The sequence below is a fragment of the Notamacropus eugenii genome, chromosome 3 (genome assembly GCF_028372415.1).
Source record: "Notamacropus eugenii isolate mMacEug1 chromosome 3, mMacEug1.pri_v2, whole genome shotgun sequence".
NCBI classification, from domain to species: Eukaryota; Metazoa; Chordata; class Mammalia; order Diprotodontia; family Macropodidae; genus Notamacropus; species Notamacropus eugenii.
Window position 1 is genome coordinate 250253443 of NC_092874.1, and position 19001 is coordinate 250272443.

At 39.6% G+C, this 19001-nt stretch overlaps 1 protein-coding gene across 1 annotated transcript in view; it reads left to right on the top strand.

The window, feature by feature from the left end:
* TRHDE (thyrotropin releasing hormone degrading enzyme) overlaps positions 1-19001 on the top strand; it is a 511960-nt gene that overhangs the window by 17515 nt on the left and 475444 nt on the right. Inside the window, exon 2 of the mRNA XM_072655393.1 lies at positions 3956-4229. Within this exon, the coding sequence (XP_072511494.1) occupies positions 3956-4229 (274 nt within the window). The remainder of the gene's footprint in view (positions 1-3955; positions 4230-19001) is intronic.

The following is a 19001-nucleotide window of genomic DNA, read 5'->3' on the forward strand; positions in this document are numbered from 1 at the left end:
TTTGAAATCCTTTCTAAAATGCTAGACATAAGACTAATCTAAAAATGTCTAATTTTTATATATTTTCAGACCATATATTTTTAAGAATTGAGATTTGTTAAACATATATAATTCTTATTTTTGAAATGATAGAACCTGGAACTTTCATCTCCTACTATCCTTTGACTCAAGGTATCATGGAAACATTAGAATTTTATGTCAGAAGACCCAGGTCAAGTCCTACCTTTAACACATGCAAACTGTGTGACCTTGGATCTAAAGTTCATTTGCAAAAAGTTTTGCTTAATGGTGAACTCAGTGCTCTGCGCTCCCTTGTGGGGCAGAGTTGTTGAGAGCTCAGGAGAAGAGGATTCTACCAACTCCTCACTTCACTAAGAAATAAATCTCTACCAATGAGGAAACTCTTATGCAACTAAATTGGACTTGGGTTACAATAATATTTTAGCGAAGTTCCAGTATTATTATAAAATACTAACCTTTTGAAATGATAAAACACTGTAAAGTTTGAGGATGATGGAGTTCTTTACTGAAATGTTTCATTAAATTGGTTTTAGCTCCCAATCCTCTTTCTTGTGGACTTTTGAGGGCAGGCCTTGACATAGTGAAAACTTGGATTTTACTAAAGTATTTTACTGAACTATTAACATTAGCTTCAGCTAAAAGAAATGGGCCTGTTATGCCTGGAAAGTGCAGCTAAAGCTGTGGTAAAACGAATTTGCTGAGTCCCATTCCACACCCTCCTCTTCCTCTGACCCTCTGAAACTTTTATGTATCTTCTCATTTTTTTTCTTGAAGGTACCAGTCCTCTCTGTCTCCAAATGTTATTCATGCCACCCTCCTTGCAGACCTGTCTTAGTCGTTTGTCTTAATCTAAGTGGCTTAGCTTGTGCCTAGTTAGTATCTGTTACTAGGGTGATGTCTCTGTTGTACTTAAACGCTGATTTATCCTGGATTGATTCTCATTGCAAACTGTGGCTTGACTAATTTCTTCTTGCTGGTGATGGGACTGCTTCCTTTTTCAGGGATTGAAGTTCCTTGAGGTTTTCATTTCTGGATATAACTTCCTGATTTCTTCATCCAAGATATATGGGTATTTTAGTTTCCCTGTTGTGAAAGGTTTTATGTGGTCTCATTCTAGAATCGATCAGCTGATATTTTAAAGTGCCCACTGGGGATACAAAGAAAGGCAAAAATAGCCCCTGACCCCAAGCAACCCACATTTGGAAGGGGGAGACTACATACAGACAAATAGACAGATACTAATACACTCAGAGTAGGTACAAGGTAACTTCGGGGAAAGGGAATCAATAGACTAGTTGCTGGTGGTGGTGGGTGCTGGTGACAGGGAAAGGCTCATACATAAGATAGTATTTGAGCTGCGTCCAAGAAAGTGGAAGCTGTTGAAATGAGTAGATTTATTATTAGTAGTATTGTTAATAGCTATAAACCCGAGTTTCAAAATAGTGTGCCTAGTTAATTCCATCAATGACTTTGGCATAATTCATCCAATTTGTTCTCATTCTATTTGGAATTCAGTAATTAGAACCAATAATAGATGGTTTACGGTTCAGCTCTTTTTTTCACCTACCACCTAAGAAGGAGGCCAAGGATTCTAAGAGGGAGAGAGAGAGAGAGAGAGAGAGAGAGAGAGAGAGAGAGAGAGAGAGAGAGAGAGAGAGAGAGAGAGAGAGAGAGGAGGGAAGGAAAGAGGGAGAGAGAGAGGGAGGGAGGGAGAGAGGGAGGGAGGGAGGAGGGAAGGAAAGAGAGAGGGAGAGAGTGGAGAGAGGGAGGGAGAGAGTGGAGAGAGGGAGGGAGGGAGGGAGAGAGAGAGAGAGAGAGAGAGAGAGACAGAGAGAGAGACAGAGAGAGACAGAGAGAGAGAGAGAGAGAGAGAGAGAGAGAGAGAGAGAGAGAGAGAGAGAGAGAGAGTTCCAGTCACAGGTGATACTCAGTGGAAAGGCATGCAGACCAGAGATGGAGTGTTTATATGAGTGTTGTATGAGAAGGAACATCAAATATGTCAGCATGACTGTATTGTAGGGAGAAGGGAAGGAATAAACATTTCTTAAGTGCCTATTATGTGCACTTCATTTTAGGTTCACAACAACCCTGTGAGATAGGTGCTATAATTATCCTCATTTTCCCCCTTTTGCTTCTAGTTTGGTCTTTCCCTTTTTTGATGAGCCCATCTACAAGGCGACTTTTAAAAGCAGTATTAAGCATCAAGCTACATATTTGTCTTTAATATGCGGGGAGAAGCTTCAGTTTTTGAGGAAGATGAATGGGTTACAGATCATTTTTCATAGATCCTACTCATGTTCACCTTTTAGCCTGGGCTATATGCAGCTTGGCTTTTTGGGAAATGGTCACAAAGAGAGAAGGAAAGAAACTGAGACAGATAGAGGTTAGGTGACCTGCCCAGGGTCACACATGTAAGGGAAGGAGATGGAAAAAAACTGAAATAGTAGGATGATTGTGATGAAATTTATTAAGTTTTATAGTATTTTATTTTTTTCCAATTTCTTGTAAAGATTGCTTTCCACAATCATTTTTTATAAGATTTTGAGTTTAAAAATTACTCCCTTTCCTCCCCCCTCACTAACACAGCAAGCAATCTGATATAGGTTATACATGTACAGTCATGTTAAACATAGTTCCACATTAGTCATGTTGTGAAAGAAGAGACAGAACAAAAGGGAAAAACCATGAAAATAAAGTGAAAAGATCTGTATCCAGACTCCATGGTTCTTTCTCTGGAGGTGGATAGCATTTTTCCATCATGAATCTTTTGGAATTATCTTGGATCATTGAGTTGTTCAGAAGAGCTAAGTCTAGTCATATTTGGTCATCACTCCCTGTTGTTACTGTGTACAGTGTTCTCCTGGTCCTGCTCATTTCATTCAGCATCAGTTGTGATGAACTTTAAACGCCATGTAAGTTTCTGATGGCAAAGATGATGTCATTCTTGTCTCTGTATCCCCAGCACTAAGCACAGTGCCTTGCACAGAGTAAGAACTTAATATATATTAATTGAATATTACTCTCTACAGAAGAAGAGGAAATTGAGGTAAAGAGAAAGGATGTGACTGATCCAGGGTCACACAAGTAGCAAGCTGTCTTGAGACTTACACTCAAGTACTCTAGACTCTAGTGTACTTTCCACTAATCTCTGTTGCTTTTTATATAATATGAATATTATATAAATATAATATTTACAATAAGAATGAAATACACTATGAGCCATTGACTTAAATGTGATTGATATCAGAGGTAGAAAACAGTTACCTCTGGAGCAGAGAAATTTTTTTTTTTGAGGCAGTTGAAGACAAATGACTTGCTCAGGGTCACACAGCTAGCAAGTATCTGAGGCTGGATTTGAATTTAGGTCTTCTTGACTCCAGGGCCAGTACTCTATCCACTGTGTCAATTAGCTTCCCCTACAGATGAGTTCTAAAGCCCAATAAAAGTCCATTTTTTAAAAAATCATAGGCTACAGGGGGATCCCATGGTGCCCATTGCAACATACATTTATCTAAAGACTTTTCTTTAGTGTTTTAAGTTATGGATTTGATATCATTTGGTTTTAATTTTTTCTTCACACCTTCCATTGATGAAACAGAAAATGAGCCACGATGCAAGCAAGATTAGTTATTTTATTTGCCAACATGATTCCAGTAAATTTTTTTTGGTAATGTTTTATTGTCTATATATTGCTCTGGTTGTGAGTTTACTCTAATTGAGACAAAAACTACCCTGAGGAACTTTTATTGTTGGAAAAAAATGCATTATATATGAAATGTGTTTTCTTGCTGCTTATGCATTTTGGTTTTGTTCAGGAAAAAAAGAACTTTGCATATCTGGCAAAAATGTTTTATTTTAGGAGCAGCCATACCTAATGCACCCGTAACTCAAGCTATAAATGCAATGGGTGATTTTTTTTTCCTTTTGCTTCTAGGTTCCTTGGTGTAACACAGTTCTCTCCAACACATGCGAGAAAGGCCTTTCCCTGTTTTGATGAACCCATCTACAAGGCGACTTTTAAAATCAGTATTAAGCATCAAGCCACATATTTGTCTTTATCTAACATGCCGGTAGAAACTTCGGTTTTTGAGGAAGATGGATGGGTTACAGATCACTTTTCACAGACCCCACTCATGTCCACCTATTACTTAGCCTGGGCCGTGTGCAACTTCACCTTTCGGGAGATGGTCACAAAGAGTGGAGTCGTAGTAAGTATTTTTCTTTTGGCCAGAGTTCTCTGAAAGTTACCAGCTTACCTCCGAAATGGGATTTTGGATTCATTCATTCATTTGCGTCTTTCCTGTTAGGAGCCCCTGTCTATTTGCCTCTCAAATGAAATAATATTTGTGAAGTACTTAGCCTAGTGTTTGGCTCATAGCAGGTGCTTAATAAATGTTTGTCGTATTGTCTCTGCCAACTTTCCCCCTTCTAAGGAAGAAAAACTCTTGTTTCAGAGGGAAAAAAATTCCCTGTAAACCCTGAAGGCATTGAAACATGGTTAGGGATTCTGGGAGGCTTAGGAAGCCAGAAATTACTCAGCTTCACTCTGGGCTACTGGGCCTTCTGTGTCTATAATATAAATTTTATTTATATATTTTTTTATATATAAAGCCATTTTCTTGTATGCATTCAATTCTATTCAAGTAAATTCAATAACTATTTACTGAGTGCCTACTGCATGCAAGTTCTTTGCTAAGTGTTGAAAGCAAGGGGACCGACTGAAAATGATTCGTCTTCCAAATATAAAAGTCCTGTCTATAACAATAATTGTTTACTGGAACTTGGGGAAAAACTGACGTGACTACTAACAGTGACTGTTATTTTTACATGAAATACAAAATAAAGCAACAGGTTTGGCCAAATTCACTATTTCTGATTTCTCTTAATTTAGAATACTGTGTAAATTATTGGAAAAATCTGCCTGTAGCCCAGATTGAAGTGAAAACAAAATAGACGAGAGTAAACCATGAATTTGTCTGGTATAGAATCATTAAGTCGGTGTCCTAATTGCTATGTATAGTGATTGTAGCGGAGTAGCTGGTATTTTATTTTCATAGAGTTATAGCGTAATTATTTGCAATGTCAAATTCCTTCTTTGGTATTTGTTGAGCCTTCCAGTGGACATTTCAATGCTTGCACTTACTGGACCATGCCCAGAGAAGGAGCCAGAAGGCATGCAATTTCCTTCTACCATCCTAAAATACTGATGATTACCTTCGTATGTTATCGGCTAGCAGAGGAAATGCAATTTCAGTTTCCTAAGCTAGTTTCTTCAAAGTGTGAGTATGTCCTCAACCCCACACAATGATTCCTGTTGCTAAGTGACCCATATTTAAAGTCAGAAACACTATAATTATTTTTTATGTAATTTTTCCTTATAATCGCTCATCATTCTAGTGGTTAATAAATATTTTTAAGTTTCCATTTAGTGTTTTTTCCAGGGATAAAAATATAAATCATGTTGCCACATAATATCCAAAGGTCAACTGGGATAAGTTCATAAATTGTATAATATTGGGGAATTTTTAAAAATATGAGTATATATACTATAATGAAAACACATATAATGAATTCTAAACTCTGCTGTAGAGAATATACCAGTATCAATTGTGGAAAAATAAGCTGGATAGTAGCATTGGAAGGAATCTTTAAGAATAACTCATCCAAATCCATTCTTTTTTATGTTTAAAGAAGTGAAGTTCTAGAGAGATGAAGAGCTTTGCTGAAAGTGAGACAGTCAAGCATTTATTAAGAGCCTTCTGTGTATCAGGTAGGGCAGCCAGGTGGCATAGTGAGTAAAGCACTGGGCTTTATCCACTGTGTGGATGAAGGAGATGTCAGGGGGACCCGAGCTCTAACTCAACTTCAGATACCTAATTGTATGATCCTAGGCAAGTTGCTTAACCCTGCTTGCCTCAGTTTCCTCTTCTGTAAAGTGATCTGGACAAGGAAATGCAAACCCCTGCAGTATCTTTTCCAAGAAAACCTCAAATGGGATCATGAAAAGTCAGACACGACTGCTAAGATTGAAGGACAAAAATGTATCAGGGCGAGGATTTAATGATTGCCCTCAAGGAGCAAACATTCTAATGGCTGGGACACCATGTAAAAAATTGGTCATACAGGATACATACAACATAAATGTGACTAGCAACAGTCCCAGTAAGAAGAGAGGACAGGGAAAGGCCCCCTGCAGAGAGAGGGGTTTATGCTGTCTTAAAGAAGCTAGAGAAGCCAGGAGGTGGAGGTGAGGAGAGAAAGCATTTCAGGCAGCAGGAGAAGGCCTGGGGTCTAGAGAGGAAGCGTCAGGTAGGTGGACCATAGGGTACTTTTGTGGAATGAAGTGTGAGAAGGCTGGACAGATGAGAGGGGGCCAGGTGGTGCAGGGCTTTAAAAGCCAAACAGATGATTTTAGGATGGATCCTGAAGGTAATTAGAGTTTATTAAACAGGGAGAAAGCAACATAGTCAGATGTGTGGTTTAGGAAAATAATTTTTAAAATTACATGGTGATTACATGGTGATATGAGTCAGAGCTAAAATCCAGTTCTCCTCACTCCCAATCCCTCCTCCTCCTCCTCCTTCTCCTCCTCCTCTTCCTCCTCTTTCTTCTTCTCCTTCTCCTTCTCCTCCTCCTCCTCCTCCTCCTCCTCCTCCTTCTTCTTCTTCTTCTTCTTCTTCTTCTTCTTCTTCTTCTTCTTCTTCTTCTTCTTCTTCTTCTCCTTCCCCTCCTCCTCCTCCTCCTCTTCCTTCTTTTTCTTCTTCTTCTTCTTCTTCTTCTTCTTCTTCTTCTTCTCCTTCTCCTCCTCCTCCTCCTCCTCTTCCTTCTTCTTCTTCTTCTTCTTCTTCTTCTTCTTCTTCTTCTTCTTCTCCTTCTCCTCCTTCTTCTCCCTCTTCTTCCTCTTCTTCTTTTTCTCCTCCTTCTTCTCCATCTTCTTGTTCTTCCTCTTCCTCTTCTACTTCTCCTCTTCCTCCTTCTCCTTCTTTCTTTTTCTTCTTTCTTCCTCTGCTTCTTCCTCCTTCTCCTCTTCTTCTTTAAAACTATAAAGGTCATCCTATTCTTTCCTCCCTACCTCAAGTATTATCCTCTCTCTCCTTACTCTCTTCATGGCAACTATTTCTTCTTATTGGTAGACATTAGAGGTGTTATTAACCAACCCCCTCCACAGGTGGAAAAATAGAGATAAAGTGTCGGATTGGGACTTGACTGCCACATGGAGCTCAGCTGAGACTGTCTGGAGCTTAGCTGAGAATATCTGGGGATTTTGTTCTGCAGCTCAGATGCTCTAGCTCTAACAGAGTCAGAGTCCCAATGTGCTGAGAAGGCATTTTTTTAAGGCAGTTGGGATTAAGTGACTTGTCCAGGATCACACAGCTAGTAAGTGTCTGAGGTCACAACTGAATTCAGGTCCTCCTGAATCCAGGACTGGTGCTCTATGCACAGTACCACCTAACTTTTCCAGAATATGTCTTTGGAACACCTTGCTCTTTATCACCAACAACAGCAGCCTTGTGATGACCTGTGAAAAATGTGTCCCTAATGTGTACACTTGAAATAACCAACTATTAATACCTCTCAATTCTAATGCCTTATCTCTGTTGATTGCTTCCAATTTATCCTGTGTACATCTGATTCATATATAGTTGTTTTTGCGTTCTTTCTCTTATTAGAAAGAGAGCTTCTTGAGAGGAGGGACTATCTTTTGCCTTTCTTTGTATCCCCAACACTTAGCATGATGCCTGGCACATAACAGGAACTTAATAAATGTTTATTGAGTGATCAGTTGTAGTGGGTTGAGGACTGGACTTGAAATCTAATTCTGCATCTTATTATTATCAATGTAACTTTGGCCAAGCCATTTGAGTTCTCTTGGCCTCAGTCTGTTTATAGGTAAGTATGTGGATTGAAGTTGCTGGCCTCTGAGGTCTCTTCAAACTCTAAATCTGTGATCTGTGAATATAAAGTAGAACATGGAAAAACTAAATGAGAGTTATAAATAGAAAGTGCTTACCGGAGTTCAGAAGAGGTCACCATGGACCTGAGTAGCTAGAGGAAACTTCATTGAGCCTCAAGGGATCACTAGGGATTAGATAAGTGGAGTGTTTGAAACAAAAATATTTCAGGCAAGGAACAGTGATAATAAATTGCAGAATGAAGGACATTTCAGATATTTTTTAAGTGAGTTGTCCAGTTTGGCCAAAGCAACCAATTAGTTAGGCAATGCATATATTTATTAAATATCTCCTATTAAATACCTACTCTGTAACAAGGACTATTCTAGATCTTGGGGGTATAAATACACAGAATGAAAAAACAGCAGTTGAAGGCAATCAGGAAAGGCTTCATGGAGAAGATGGTGGTTAAGCAACATTTTAAAGAAGGAGAGGGACTTGGTAAGGAGAGAGGGCAAAGGCTCAGAGATGGGAGAGATGAACTGGTATATGTTGGAACAGAGAGAAAACCACTTTGGGTGGATGACAGATTGTGGGAATGGGAGTCATATCCATTGATATAATATGTATTTGTATGTGCAAAGTAGTATTTTAGGTGGATTGATCTGGAAGCCGTATTCAGGATGGATTGGAAGAGGGAGAGACTAGAAGCACAGAGAAAATTTAGAAATTATTGTACTAGTGTAGGCATGATATGATGAGGACTTGGATGTGTATGTATGTGTATTGTATTTGCCTATTTATGTGCATAATCTCTGGAGAATTTAAAGTACAAAAACATTTCTTTAGCACTTTGTAAACCCCAAAGCACAATGTAAATGTTAGCTATTTTTATTAGGGGAGAGAGTACACAATTATTGAGTACTTATTGTATACCAGACACTATAATAAACACTTTACAGATAGTACCTCATTTGATCCTCTCGATGGTCCAGTGGTGTAGGTGCTACTATTATCTCCATTTTACAGATGAGGAAACTGAGGGAGGATAAGTGACTTGCACAGGGTCACACAGCTAGTAAATGTCTAAGTCTGGATTTGAACTCAGGTTTTCTTTACCCCAGGTCTAGTTCTCTAACCACTGTAGTACCTATGGCTCAAAGAGAAGGAAAAGAAATAGTTGGAAAAGAGTTGGATTGGTATCTCCAGACTGTTCTCTGAATCTCTTAGGAAAATCCACGTCCTGTTGGCCAGGTTCATGTGCAGCGCCTGTGAATTACCTACCTACTTTAGCAGTTAAGTTGGCTTAGTGCCTAAGCACAAGTAACATTGATAGAATTGCCTTTAGGGACCCCTATATTCTCATAGGAAAGCATACTGATGGACAAGAAGAAAACTTATTTACTCCCGTTCTTGTTAGATGAAGAAAAGGTAGCTTAAAGGCTTATATTTCCTGTTTTAGGTTTCCCAATTTTAGCAAAGCAGACCATTGTGGAATAGGTGAAAATTCTAGTGGCTTCTGTTGTGTGATCTGCAATTTCTCATCTGCTGCCCAATGGTTTTTAGATCAGGAAGGTGACAGAAACAAAGGTGAAAGGAAATAAAGCAGAAAGGAAAATATAACAGTGTAAGATGTGTGCAAGGCACTATCTCTCTGTACTCAGGGCTACGCTTGTCTTTTATACTCTGGGAAGCTTTCATAGAAGGGAGACTTCAGTCAACTCTGTTCCTCCCCTTGTATACATAAGGGAGATGACTTTGGCTGTGTGCATCTGTCTGTTGGTGTCTTCCCTTCCGGCCAGAATTATGTCTGGCTTCAGGGGAGAAGAGGGGCCTCGTTCTAGCAGCCTTTGTTTTCACTGTACCAGCTGTTAGAATTGGTGCCACCTGGAGCCCTTCATAGGCGCCATCCCCAAGCTAAGCCTGTCCCTTTCACTCTTAGACATAGTTCAGCTAAACCTAGCAATCAGGGATCCCACCTGGGCTAATAATCTAGCAAAATACATTCTGTGTCTTCCCTCCTCCCCCTTTTCCTTGCTCATCTTTTGTTTTATCTTCCATTGACTTTTTTCCCCTGGCATCTTCACCCCTTACTTCCTTGACTTTTCTACATCAAATGTCTTAGGGCGTGTGTTAAAACCCTGTTTTGTCCACTTCATGATGTAAGAGATGTGAAGCATTGTATATATTGAAAGGAATTTAGATGGTAGCCTGTGTTACTTGTTGGTTTTTGTAAGTATTCTCGGGACATAATTAAGAATTCAAAGGTAAAGTCAATATTGAACATAGTTAAACAGAGCCAAACTCGAGAGCTCAGGATTTCTTTTACTGGTGGAAAATTCCTGCAAGAGCAGAGTATTGGAAGAGTTTGAGATTATGCCCCTCTTGCTGACATCACTGACAATGGAAAAATTCTCTGAAAATATCATCAAAATAGAACTCAACGTCTATGTTCCCAGCTCCATGTCTCATGAGTCTCCCTCAGTATCACCAACAACGAGGAGGCTTTTTGCACATTGTAGATATTTGCTCTGTAACGCTGATCTGAAGTGTACAAGAAAGCAAATCCCATGGAGAGTCAGGAGTCTTCTAGATGGTAAAGTCATGTCAAATTCAGATGGATCCCTGTAGGCCACCCATTGACTTAGAAAACCACAAATTATCATCATCTCTGTTGGACCGTGTTTTTTAAAATTTTGTTACGCAATTCTTAATTATGTTCTAATCTTATTTGACCTATATGGATGGCTATGAGTTTGATAACTTTGCTTTGTTGGATGCCAGTGTCAGACCTGGAGTCAGGAAGTGTGAATTCAAATCCAGCCTTAGGTACTTACTATCCTTGTGACCATAGGTATGTCACTTAAATTCTGTGTGTCTCAGTTTTCTCACCTGTCAAATGGAGATGATAAATCTCCCAGGACACTCATGAGGATAAAATGAGATAATATTTGTCCAGTGCTTTACAAACCTCAAAGTCCTATATAAATGGCTATTTTGTTGTCTTTGGCGTCATCATCATCATCATCATCATCATCATCATCATCATCTTCATCATCATCATCATCACAACTCCCTCCCTCCCTTTTGCATATGTTTATTAGACTTTAATCTGTTTGGGTTGTGTTTTGTCTTTTTTGGGATCACCTGCACTTAGCCCTTAGCATAGTGCCTTCACAAAAGTAGGTACTTAAAAAATGTTAGTTGAACTGGATTTGAGTCTTGTGCCAACCACTTGACTGTGTGATGTTGTGCAAGTTATTTCACTTTAGTCAACTTCAGTTTTCTTTTAAGTGGTGAGAAATTAGGGTAGATGGGCTGTTCAGGGAGAGCTGGCACCTCTGTTGTGTGTGGGCTTTCTGAGCCCTTTTCTGGGATGCTCATCCATCTTTGGTGTCCACCTTCACCCAGCTCTTACTTGTAGTTCCAAGAAGCTGTAGCTTGCACAGTGGCCTGTGCACAGTGGCCTTGCACAGTGGCCCTGGTAAAACCATCTCAGCAGATGGGCTAAAGCAGTTTGAAGATAGACAGTGGACCTCAAACCCATCAGTGAGTTAGGGGAATGTCTGCTCCAAGTATGTGAAAACTTTCCCCTGTGGAATTGGTGGATAAGAATAATTTGTTCCAGTGGCGACTGAACCAGGCACTATGGAGCACTTAGGGATTGGTTGGACATTGAAGATGCCAAAGTTATGCACGACATCCCAAGCTATCTCTAGTTATCAAGAATTTTGTTACGTCACTGGACTTTATGAATGAGGCTGATTATTTTGTGCAGCTCTGCCTCACTTAAATCCAATTCATGAATAAATCAAGACATTACCCTATGATGTCATGGTTCTCTTCTAAAATTAAGGATGAACAATGAGACATTGAGCTAGATGGCCTATAAGGACCCTTCTAGCTCTGAATCTTATGATCTTTTTAATATTGTGGTCAAGGGTACCATGTGTAGGTATCAGGGGTACCAAGGCTACTATGTATTCAACTTGAACCTACTCAGTGTAAAGGGTCAGGAAGTAGTAGGTTTAAGGAAAAGGAATAAGAATTGGATAGAAGCTCATAATAGGCACTGGGAAATAGCTAGTTACTCATCTAAATCTGAGATACATAAACTTCCATCCCAATACAAACAACCAACAAAAAAACCCAGTGAATATGTGTTTGGAAATACATAGTAGGAAAAAAATACAAAAACAAATAAGCGGCAAAGACAGCAACAACCTCAGAGACTCTAATTGTTATTTATGTTAATAAGATTCTAACAAGAATGAATCAACAGTGTGATAATATTGTAAGTACCAATCAGGACATTTGGTTGGGAGACTTCAATAACTTTCAGATAATATTTTCAGGAAACAAACAGAAAAGATCTTGTCTTTACCATGTAACCAAGAAAAACTTATTAATTAAATAGAAAAATCCAGATATTCATTGTGGAAATAGACTTTCAGGGTGTAACTGGTACTGGCTGTCCTTAACCAATGCCACTTACTTAATGTTTCTCTACTTCCTTATGCGTCCAGATGGCAGAATGGAAACTCATTAAATCTGTGGGGCTCTGCAGCTCTCTGATTAGTCTTAATTTGTGGAAGAACTTGTGAATGTCAAAACAGGCATCTGTCTATGGGGCCTATTCAAATGGTTCTAAACTGTGATTTCCCTCCATATTTCCATAAGATGCCAGGGCTCACCAATAAACTGTAAGGGTTGGAGAAAATGGGCAGGATGATAAAGATATTCAGAGAATAGACTAGATATGACCAAGAGGGAGTTCACCAAAATTCATTACCTTAGATGAGAGGGAGAAGGCAATCTCTGCTATTCTGTAAGGATTTAGACCAACCTGTAGACTAGTGGAAAGAGGGTTGGTTTTTTAATTCCGAGTACCAGAATCTGGATCTTGGTTTTATCATTGACTGTGTGTGTGTCCCTTAACAAATCACTTAATATCTGTGGATTTCAGTTTCTACATATGAAAAAAATGGTATTGGACTGAATGACTTTTAAAACTCTTTCCAACTCTGAATATATGATCCTGAGTATTGTTAAATTCCAACTAGTGTCTCAACGCTATGCTAGATGCTATGGGATAGATTGAAGACGTGTATAAAGGTGGGGCCTTTATCTGAAAGGATCTTTTTGCAGTTAAAAGCTAAGAAAGAGTAGCCAGCTGGCAACTCACAGAGCCTTAGAAATAAATAGTGACCATCTTGTCCAACCCCCATCCAAAAGCAATCTGTGTTATAGCCTACTGGACCTTTGCTCATCCAGTCTTTGCTTGGAGCCTCTTAATGAGGTTGAAGCTACCTTCCAAGACAGACCGTTTCACTTCTGTACAACAGATTGTTGTATTTGCTTACCTCAATCCTAAGTTGTCTTCTTTGTCACTTTCACCCAAGACAAAAACACCATCCTAAAGTAGTTTAGTTCTATATTGGAATGGATAGAGTACTTATTAAGGGCTTATTGAGTGCAAAGCTCTGTGCTAAGTGTTGAGACTACAGATAGAAAGGTAAGATATTCCTCTTCTTGGAAAACTCATTTCCTCTAACAGGGAAAAAACACACATGGAAGGTTTCGGCTACAAGTCAAATGGAAAGGTTCTTGGTCCTTAGGGTAGCAAAGCAGGTAGTCATGCTTTTTCTTTAAAGTCTTTCGTACTGATAAAATCATATTTGTTTCTGAGGTTTAATTATTTATTTGATAGTGCCCAGGACTTTGAGGACAAGAACTTTCTTTTCTGTGTCTACAACAGAGGTGTATATAGCATCTGCCTAACTGTCTCTCTATGAGGGATGTGTCCTAGGATGATGGCTGTGGGTACTTGGTTGGAAGCATAACTCATCAAAGGCTCTTGGGTTCAGTATTCTAGGCTTTCTCCATTTGTCTGAAGGGAAGTTGTGGTCAAGGTCATGGTGATATTTTGACTCGCCCAGTGCATTCTCTCTCCCCTCCCCTCCCCTTCCCTCTTCTCTCTCTCTCTTTCTCTCTCTCTCTGTCTTTCTCTGTCTCCATCTCTCTGTCTCTACTTCATCTATGCTAACTTGCCCATGTGCCCTGTGAGTGGCAGTTGATTGGCAGGTGCTGGGGATGCCTGGTGTCTTCTCCCAGTGAGTTACTTCCAGGATAATAGCTATGAAGACTGGGATGGAAGCAGGACCAATGGCCTGGGTTGCTACCCTTCCCAAAGCTCTTGTGCTTGTCTGTCTGTTGATGGGAGCTGGTCAATATGTGTTGCTAGTGGTGATGAGTAAGGTGGGCCCTTTCTCTACAATGCTTTTTTCCCTTCAATTATGATTGTAGAGGCTAGACTGAAAGTAAGTCGGATGGTTTGAGGGACACTGCTATTCCCAAACTCTTGAGTCCAATGTCCTGGGCTTTCACCATAAGAATCTAAAGGGAAATATTCATCAAGGTGGTTTGACTTGCCAGGTAGATTCTACCTCCCATCACCCCCTCAGCATGCCCTGTTGGTGAATCTCATCTTTTTAATATTGATTTTTATTAGATTTTATGTCAAGGGATGACTTTTTTTGACACCATTCCCAAATCCTCTTTGGGGCTTATATCCCCTTGTCTGTTGACTGCAGACTTTGTGATCATAAGATCATATTTGAAAAGATAAGAAAAACAAATTAAATAACCTTAAACAATACAGGATAGTATTTGATTAAGGGCTAACATGTGGATTTGATTATAAGTGTTATGGAAGTTCAAAGGAGAATATAAAGAGGGATTAGACTAGTCAGGAAATCCTTATATTGAAGGGGGAGGGTGAGCTATGTTGTAGCAGTTGGGGAATTACTGAAATGATAATATGTGACATTTATATGGGAATTTAATGTTTTAAAAGTACTTTCTATACATGATATCATTAGAATCTCAAAATATGTGAAGTATGTATCATTAGTCTTACTTGTTTTTAAAAGTTGTATTGATGTTTTGTTTTTACATTACCAGCACTTACAGGTTGCTCCCATTCCGTAAGAGATTGCATTTTAATAAAGTAAAACAATTAAGTAAAATTAATGATAGAGTGACCTCATCTGAAAGTGCATATGACATTCTACATCTCACCTCTCTACTTAGAAAAAAAAAAACAATGAAAATCGATTTTTTCTCTCTCCTACTCTCATCCTATTGGGAAAAAAGAAAAAAAATTTCTTTTTTTTTTTTTTTTTATTTAGCTCTTAACATTCATTTTCACAAAATTTTGGGTTTCAAATTTTTCGCCTTTTCTCCTCTCCCCCCCCAAACGCCAAGCATTCTAATTGCCCCTATGACCAATCTGCTCTCTCTTCTATCATCCCTCTCTGCCCTTGTCTCTGTCTTCTCTTTTGTCCTGTAGGGCCAGATAGCTTTCTATACCCCTTTACCTGTATTTCTTATTTCCTAGTGGTAAGAACATTACAGCTGGTCCTAACACTTTGAGTTCCAACTTCTTTAGCTCCCTCCCTCTCCACCCCTTCCCTTTGGAAGGCAAGCAATTCAATATAGGCCAAATCTGTGTAGTTTTGCAAATGACTTCCATAATAGTTGTGTTGTATAGGACTAACTATATTTCCCTCCATCCTATCCTGTCCCCCATTACTTCTATTCTCTTTTGATCCTATCCCTCCCCATGAGTGTTGACCTCAAATTGCACTCTCCTCCCCATGCCCTCCCTTCTATCATCCCCCCCCACTCTGCTTATCCCCTTATCCTCCACTTTCCTGTATTGTAAGATAGGTTTTCATACCAAAATGAGTAGGCATTTTATTCTTTCCTTTAGTGGAATGTGATGAGAGTAGACTTCATGTTTTTCTCTCACCTCCCCTCTTTATCCCTCCACTAATGAGTCTTTTGCTTGCCTCTTTTATGAGAGATAATTTGCCCCATTCAATTCTCCCTTTCTCCTCCCAATATCTTTCTCTCTCACTGCTTGATTTCATTTTTTTTTAAGATATGATCCCATCCTCTTCAATTCACTCTGTGCACTCTGTCTCTATGTGTGTGTGCGTGTGTGCATGTGTGTGTGTGTAATCCCACCCAGTACCCAGATACTGAAATGTTTCAAGAGTTACAAATATTGTCTTTCCATGTAGGAATGTAAACAGTTCAACTTTAGTAAGTCCCTTATGACTTCTCTTTGCTGTTCACCTTTTCATGGTTCTCTTCATTCTTGTGTTAGAAAGTCAAATTTTCTTTTCAGCTCTGGTCTTTTCATCAAGAATGCTTGAAAATCCTCTATTTCATTGAAAGACCAATTTTTCCCCTGAAGTATTATACTCAGTTTTGCTGGGTAGGTGATTCTTGGTTTTAGTCCTAGTTCCTTTGACTTCTGGAATATCCTATTCCATGCCCTTCGATCCCTTAATGTAGAAGCTGCTAGATCTTGTGTTATCCTGATTGTATTTCCACAATACTTGAATTGTTTCTTTCTAGCTGCTTGCAATATTTTCTCTTTCACCTGGGAGTTCTGGAATTTGGCCACAATGTTCCTAGGAGTTTCTCTTTTTGGATCTCTTTCAGGCGGTGTTCTGTGGATTCCTTGAATATTTATTTTGCCCTCTGGTTCTAGAATCTCAGGGCAGTTTTCATTGATAATTTCATGAAAGATGATGTCTAGGCTCTTTTTCTGATCATGGCTTTCAGGTAGGCCCACAATTTTTAAATTGTCTCTCCTGGCTCTATTTTCCAGGTCAGTTGTTTTTCCAATGAGATATTTCACATTATCTTCCATTTTTTCATTCTTTTGGTTTTGTTTTGTGATTTCTTGGTTTCTCATAAAGTCATTAGCCTCCATCTGTTCCATTCTAATTTTGAAAGAACTATTTTCTTCAGTGAGCTTTTGCATCTCCTTTTCCATTTGGCTAATTCTGCTTTTGAAAGCATTCTTCTCCTCATTGGCTTTTTGAACCTCTTTTGCCAATTGAGTTAGGCTAGTTTTCAAGGTGTTATTTTCTTCAACATTTTTTTGGGTCTCCTTTAGCAGGGAGCTGATTTGCTGTTCATGCTTTGACTTCAAGTCTCTCATTTCTCTTCCCAGCTTTTCCTCCACCTCTCTAACTTGATTTTCAAAATTCTTTTTGAGCTCTTCCATGGCCTGAGCCCATTGAGTGGGCTGGGACACAGAAGCCTTGATTTCTGTGTCTTTGCCTGATGGTAAGCATTGCTCTTCCTCATCAGAAAGGAAGGGAGGAAATGCCTGTTCACCAAGAAAGTAACCTTCTATAGTCTTATTTCTTTTCCCTTTTCTGGGCATTTTCCCAGCCAGTGACTTGACCTCTGAATATTTTCCTCACACCCACCTCACCTCCTGATCCTCCCAGCCAGTGTTTGGGGTCTGAGATTCAAATGCTGCTTCCAGCCTCAGGGCTTTTGGCGGGGGCAGGGCTGCTATTCAGTGTGAGATTAAATTCAGATGCTCAGGTGAGGGCAGGGCTGCCTCTCAGGCTCAGTTCCCTCAGGGAGTTTATGCACAGACCTTCAACAATGGATCCAGGCTCCTGCCTGCTAGGAGAGCCCTGGTCTGCTGCTGCCCCTCAGCTTCTGTCTCCCGAGGGGGCCCGAGCCATGGGGGCACCCCACTCCCCCCTCGACCCACCAAAGGGACTCTCTCACAGACCCCCGTCACCTGTGGGTGGAGGTACTTGTGCGGCCGCTGGAGATCCCGTCCCTGAAGCCCGCTCGGATCTGTTCCTCTCGGTGCCGCGGCCACGGCAGGGCTGTACTCAGCTCCCAGTCCCGGCGCCCAGTCCGCAGCACGAAGGACCTTTTACGAGAGGTTTGCAGGTTTCTCCGGAACAGAAATCTCCCTCGCTCCAATGTTCTGTGGCCTCTGGGTGCAGAATTCGCCGTGAGTTACTTCTTTGTAGTTGTTCTATGGGTTGTCGAAAAAAAATTTCTTAAAACAAATATGTGTAAGTAAGCAAAACAAATATCCTCACTGGCTACACATAAATATATGGGTACATGTGTGCATCCTTTTTGCCTTTGTTCCTTCCTCTCTCCCTGTTTCCTCCTTTTTTCCTTCCTCCCTCATTTCTTCCTTCCTCTCTTTCCTCCTTCCTTCCTTCCTTCCTTCCTTCCTTCCTTCCTTCCTTCCTTCCTCTCTTTCTTCCTTTCTTCTTATCTATCTATCTATCTATCTATCTATCTATCTATCTATCTATCTATGTTTCATTCTGTACCCTAAATCTACCACCTGTTTTTCATGGATATTATGTTTCATCATTGGCTTTCATGGAATCATAAATCATCCTTGTGTTGATCAATGATTGAAGGAACAGAATGAATGATTAAAAACCACACAGCATAATCTAATGGAAATCAGTGCTCTAGTCTTTCTACAACAGAGGTTCTTAGCAGTCTTCCAAGAGGTCTATGGATAGCTTTCAGTGGGTTCATGAACTTGGAAGGAAAAAATTACACATTTATTTCAATATAACTGGTTCCCTTTTAGATATGATATACTTCATTTCATGCATTTAAAAACATTAGTGGGAGGAGTTCATGGGCTTCACCAGACTACCAAAGAGGTTCATGACATTAAGAACCCCTGCTAGAAGATACTATCAAATAGAAAATGTTATCAAGGAAAATGGTGTTTTTTTTAAAAAAACAATATTAAGAAATGAGACATAACAGAATTGATCAGAGCCTCTTTGTATATTTGTGTAGGGTCTCCCTCTTTCTAAGGGAGCAGAATTTCTAAAAAGTGAATGGTTATACACTCCTAGCATTCATGGAATAAAGGGGACACTTTCACCTCTGGGACTCACTGAGGTATTGGAGGAGAAATTTGGTGGAGGCAGCATTTCATATGGGAAAAAAAATCATTTGACTGAGAGGTGCTATAGGCTTATTTTTACTTCTTTAATTCAGAAGTCAGTAGGAGGCTTTGCCACAAGGGCTTTTGTGCAAACCAACCAGGAGCTCAGATGTTCAGTGAGTAGGACTGATTGATCCAGGGTGCTGGAGTGAGGACATTGAAAGAATCAGGCACCTTATAAAAATGATAATACTATTAAAAAAAATAGCAAAGAGATATGAAATATGAATTATGTGAAGAAATAAAAGCTAAATAAAAAATGAGCAAGATGA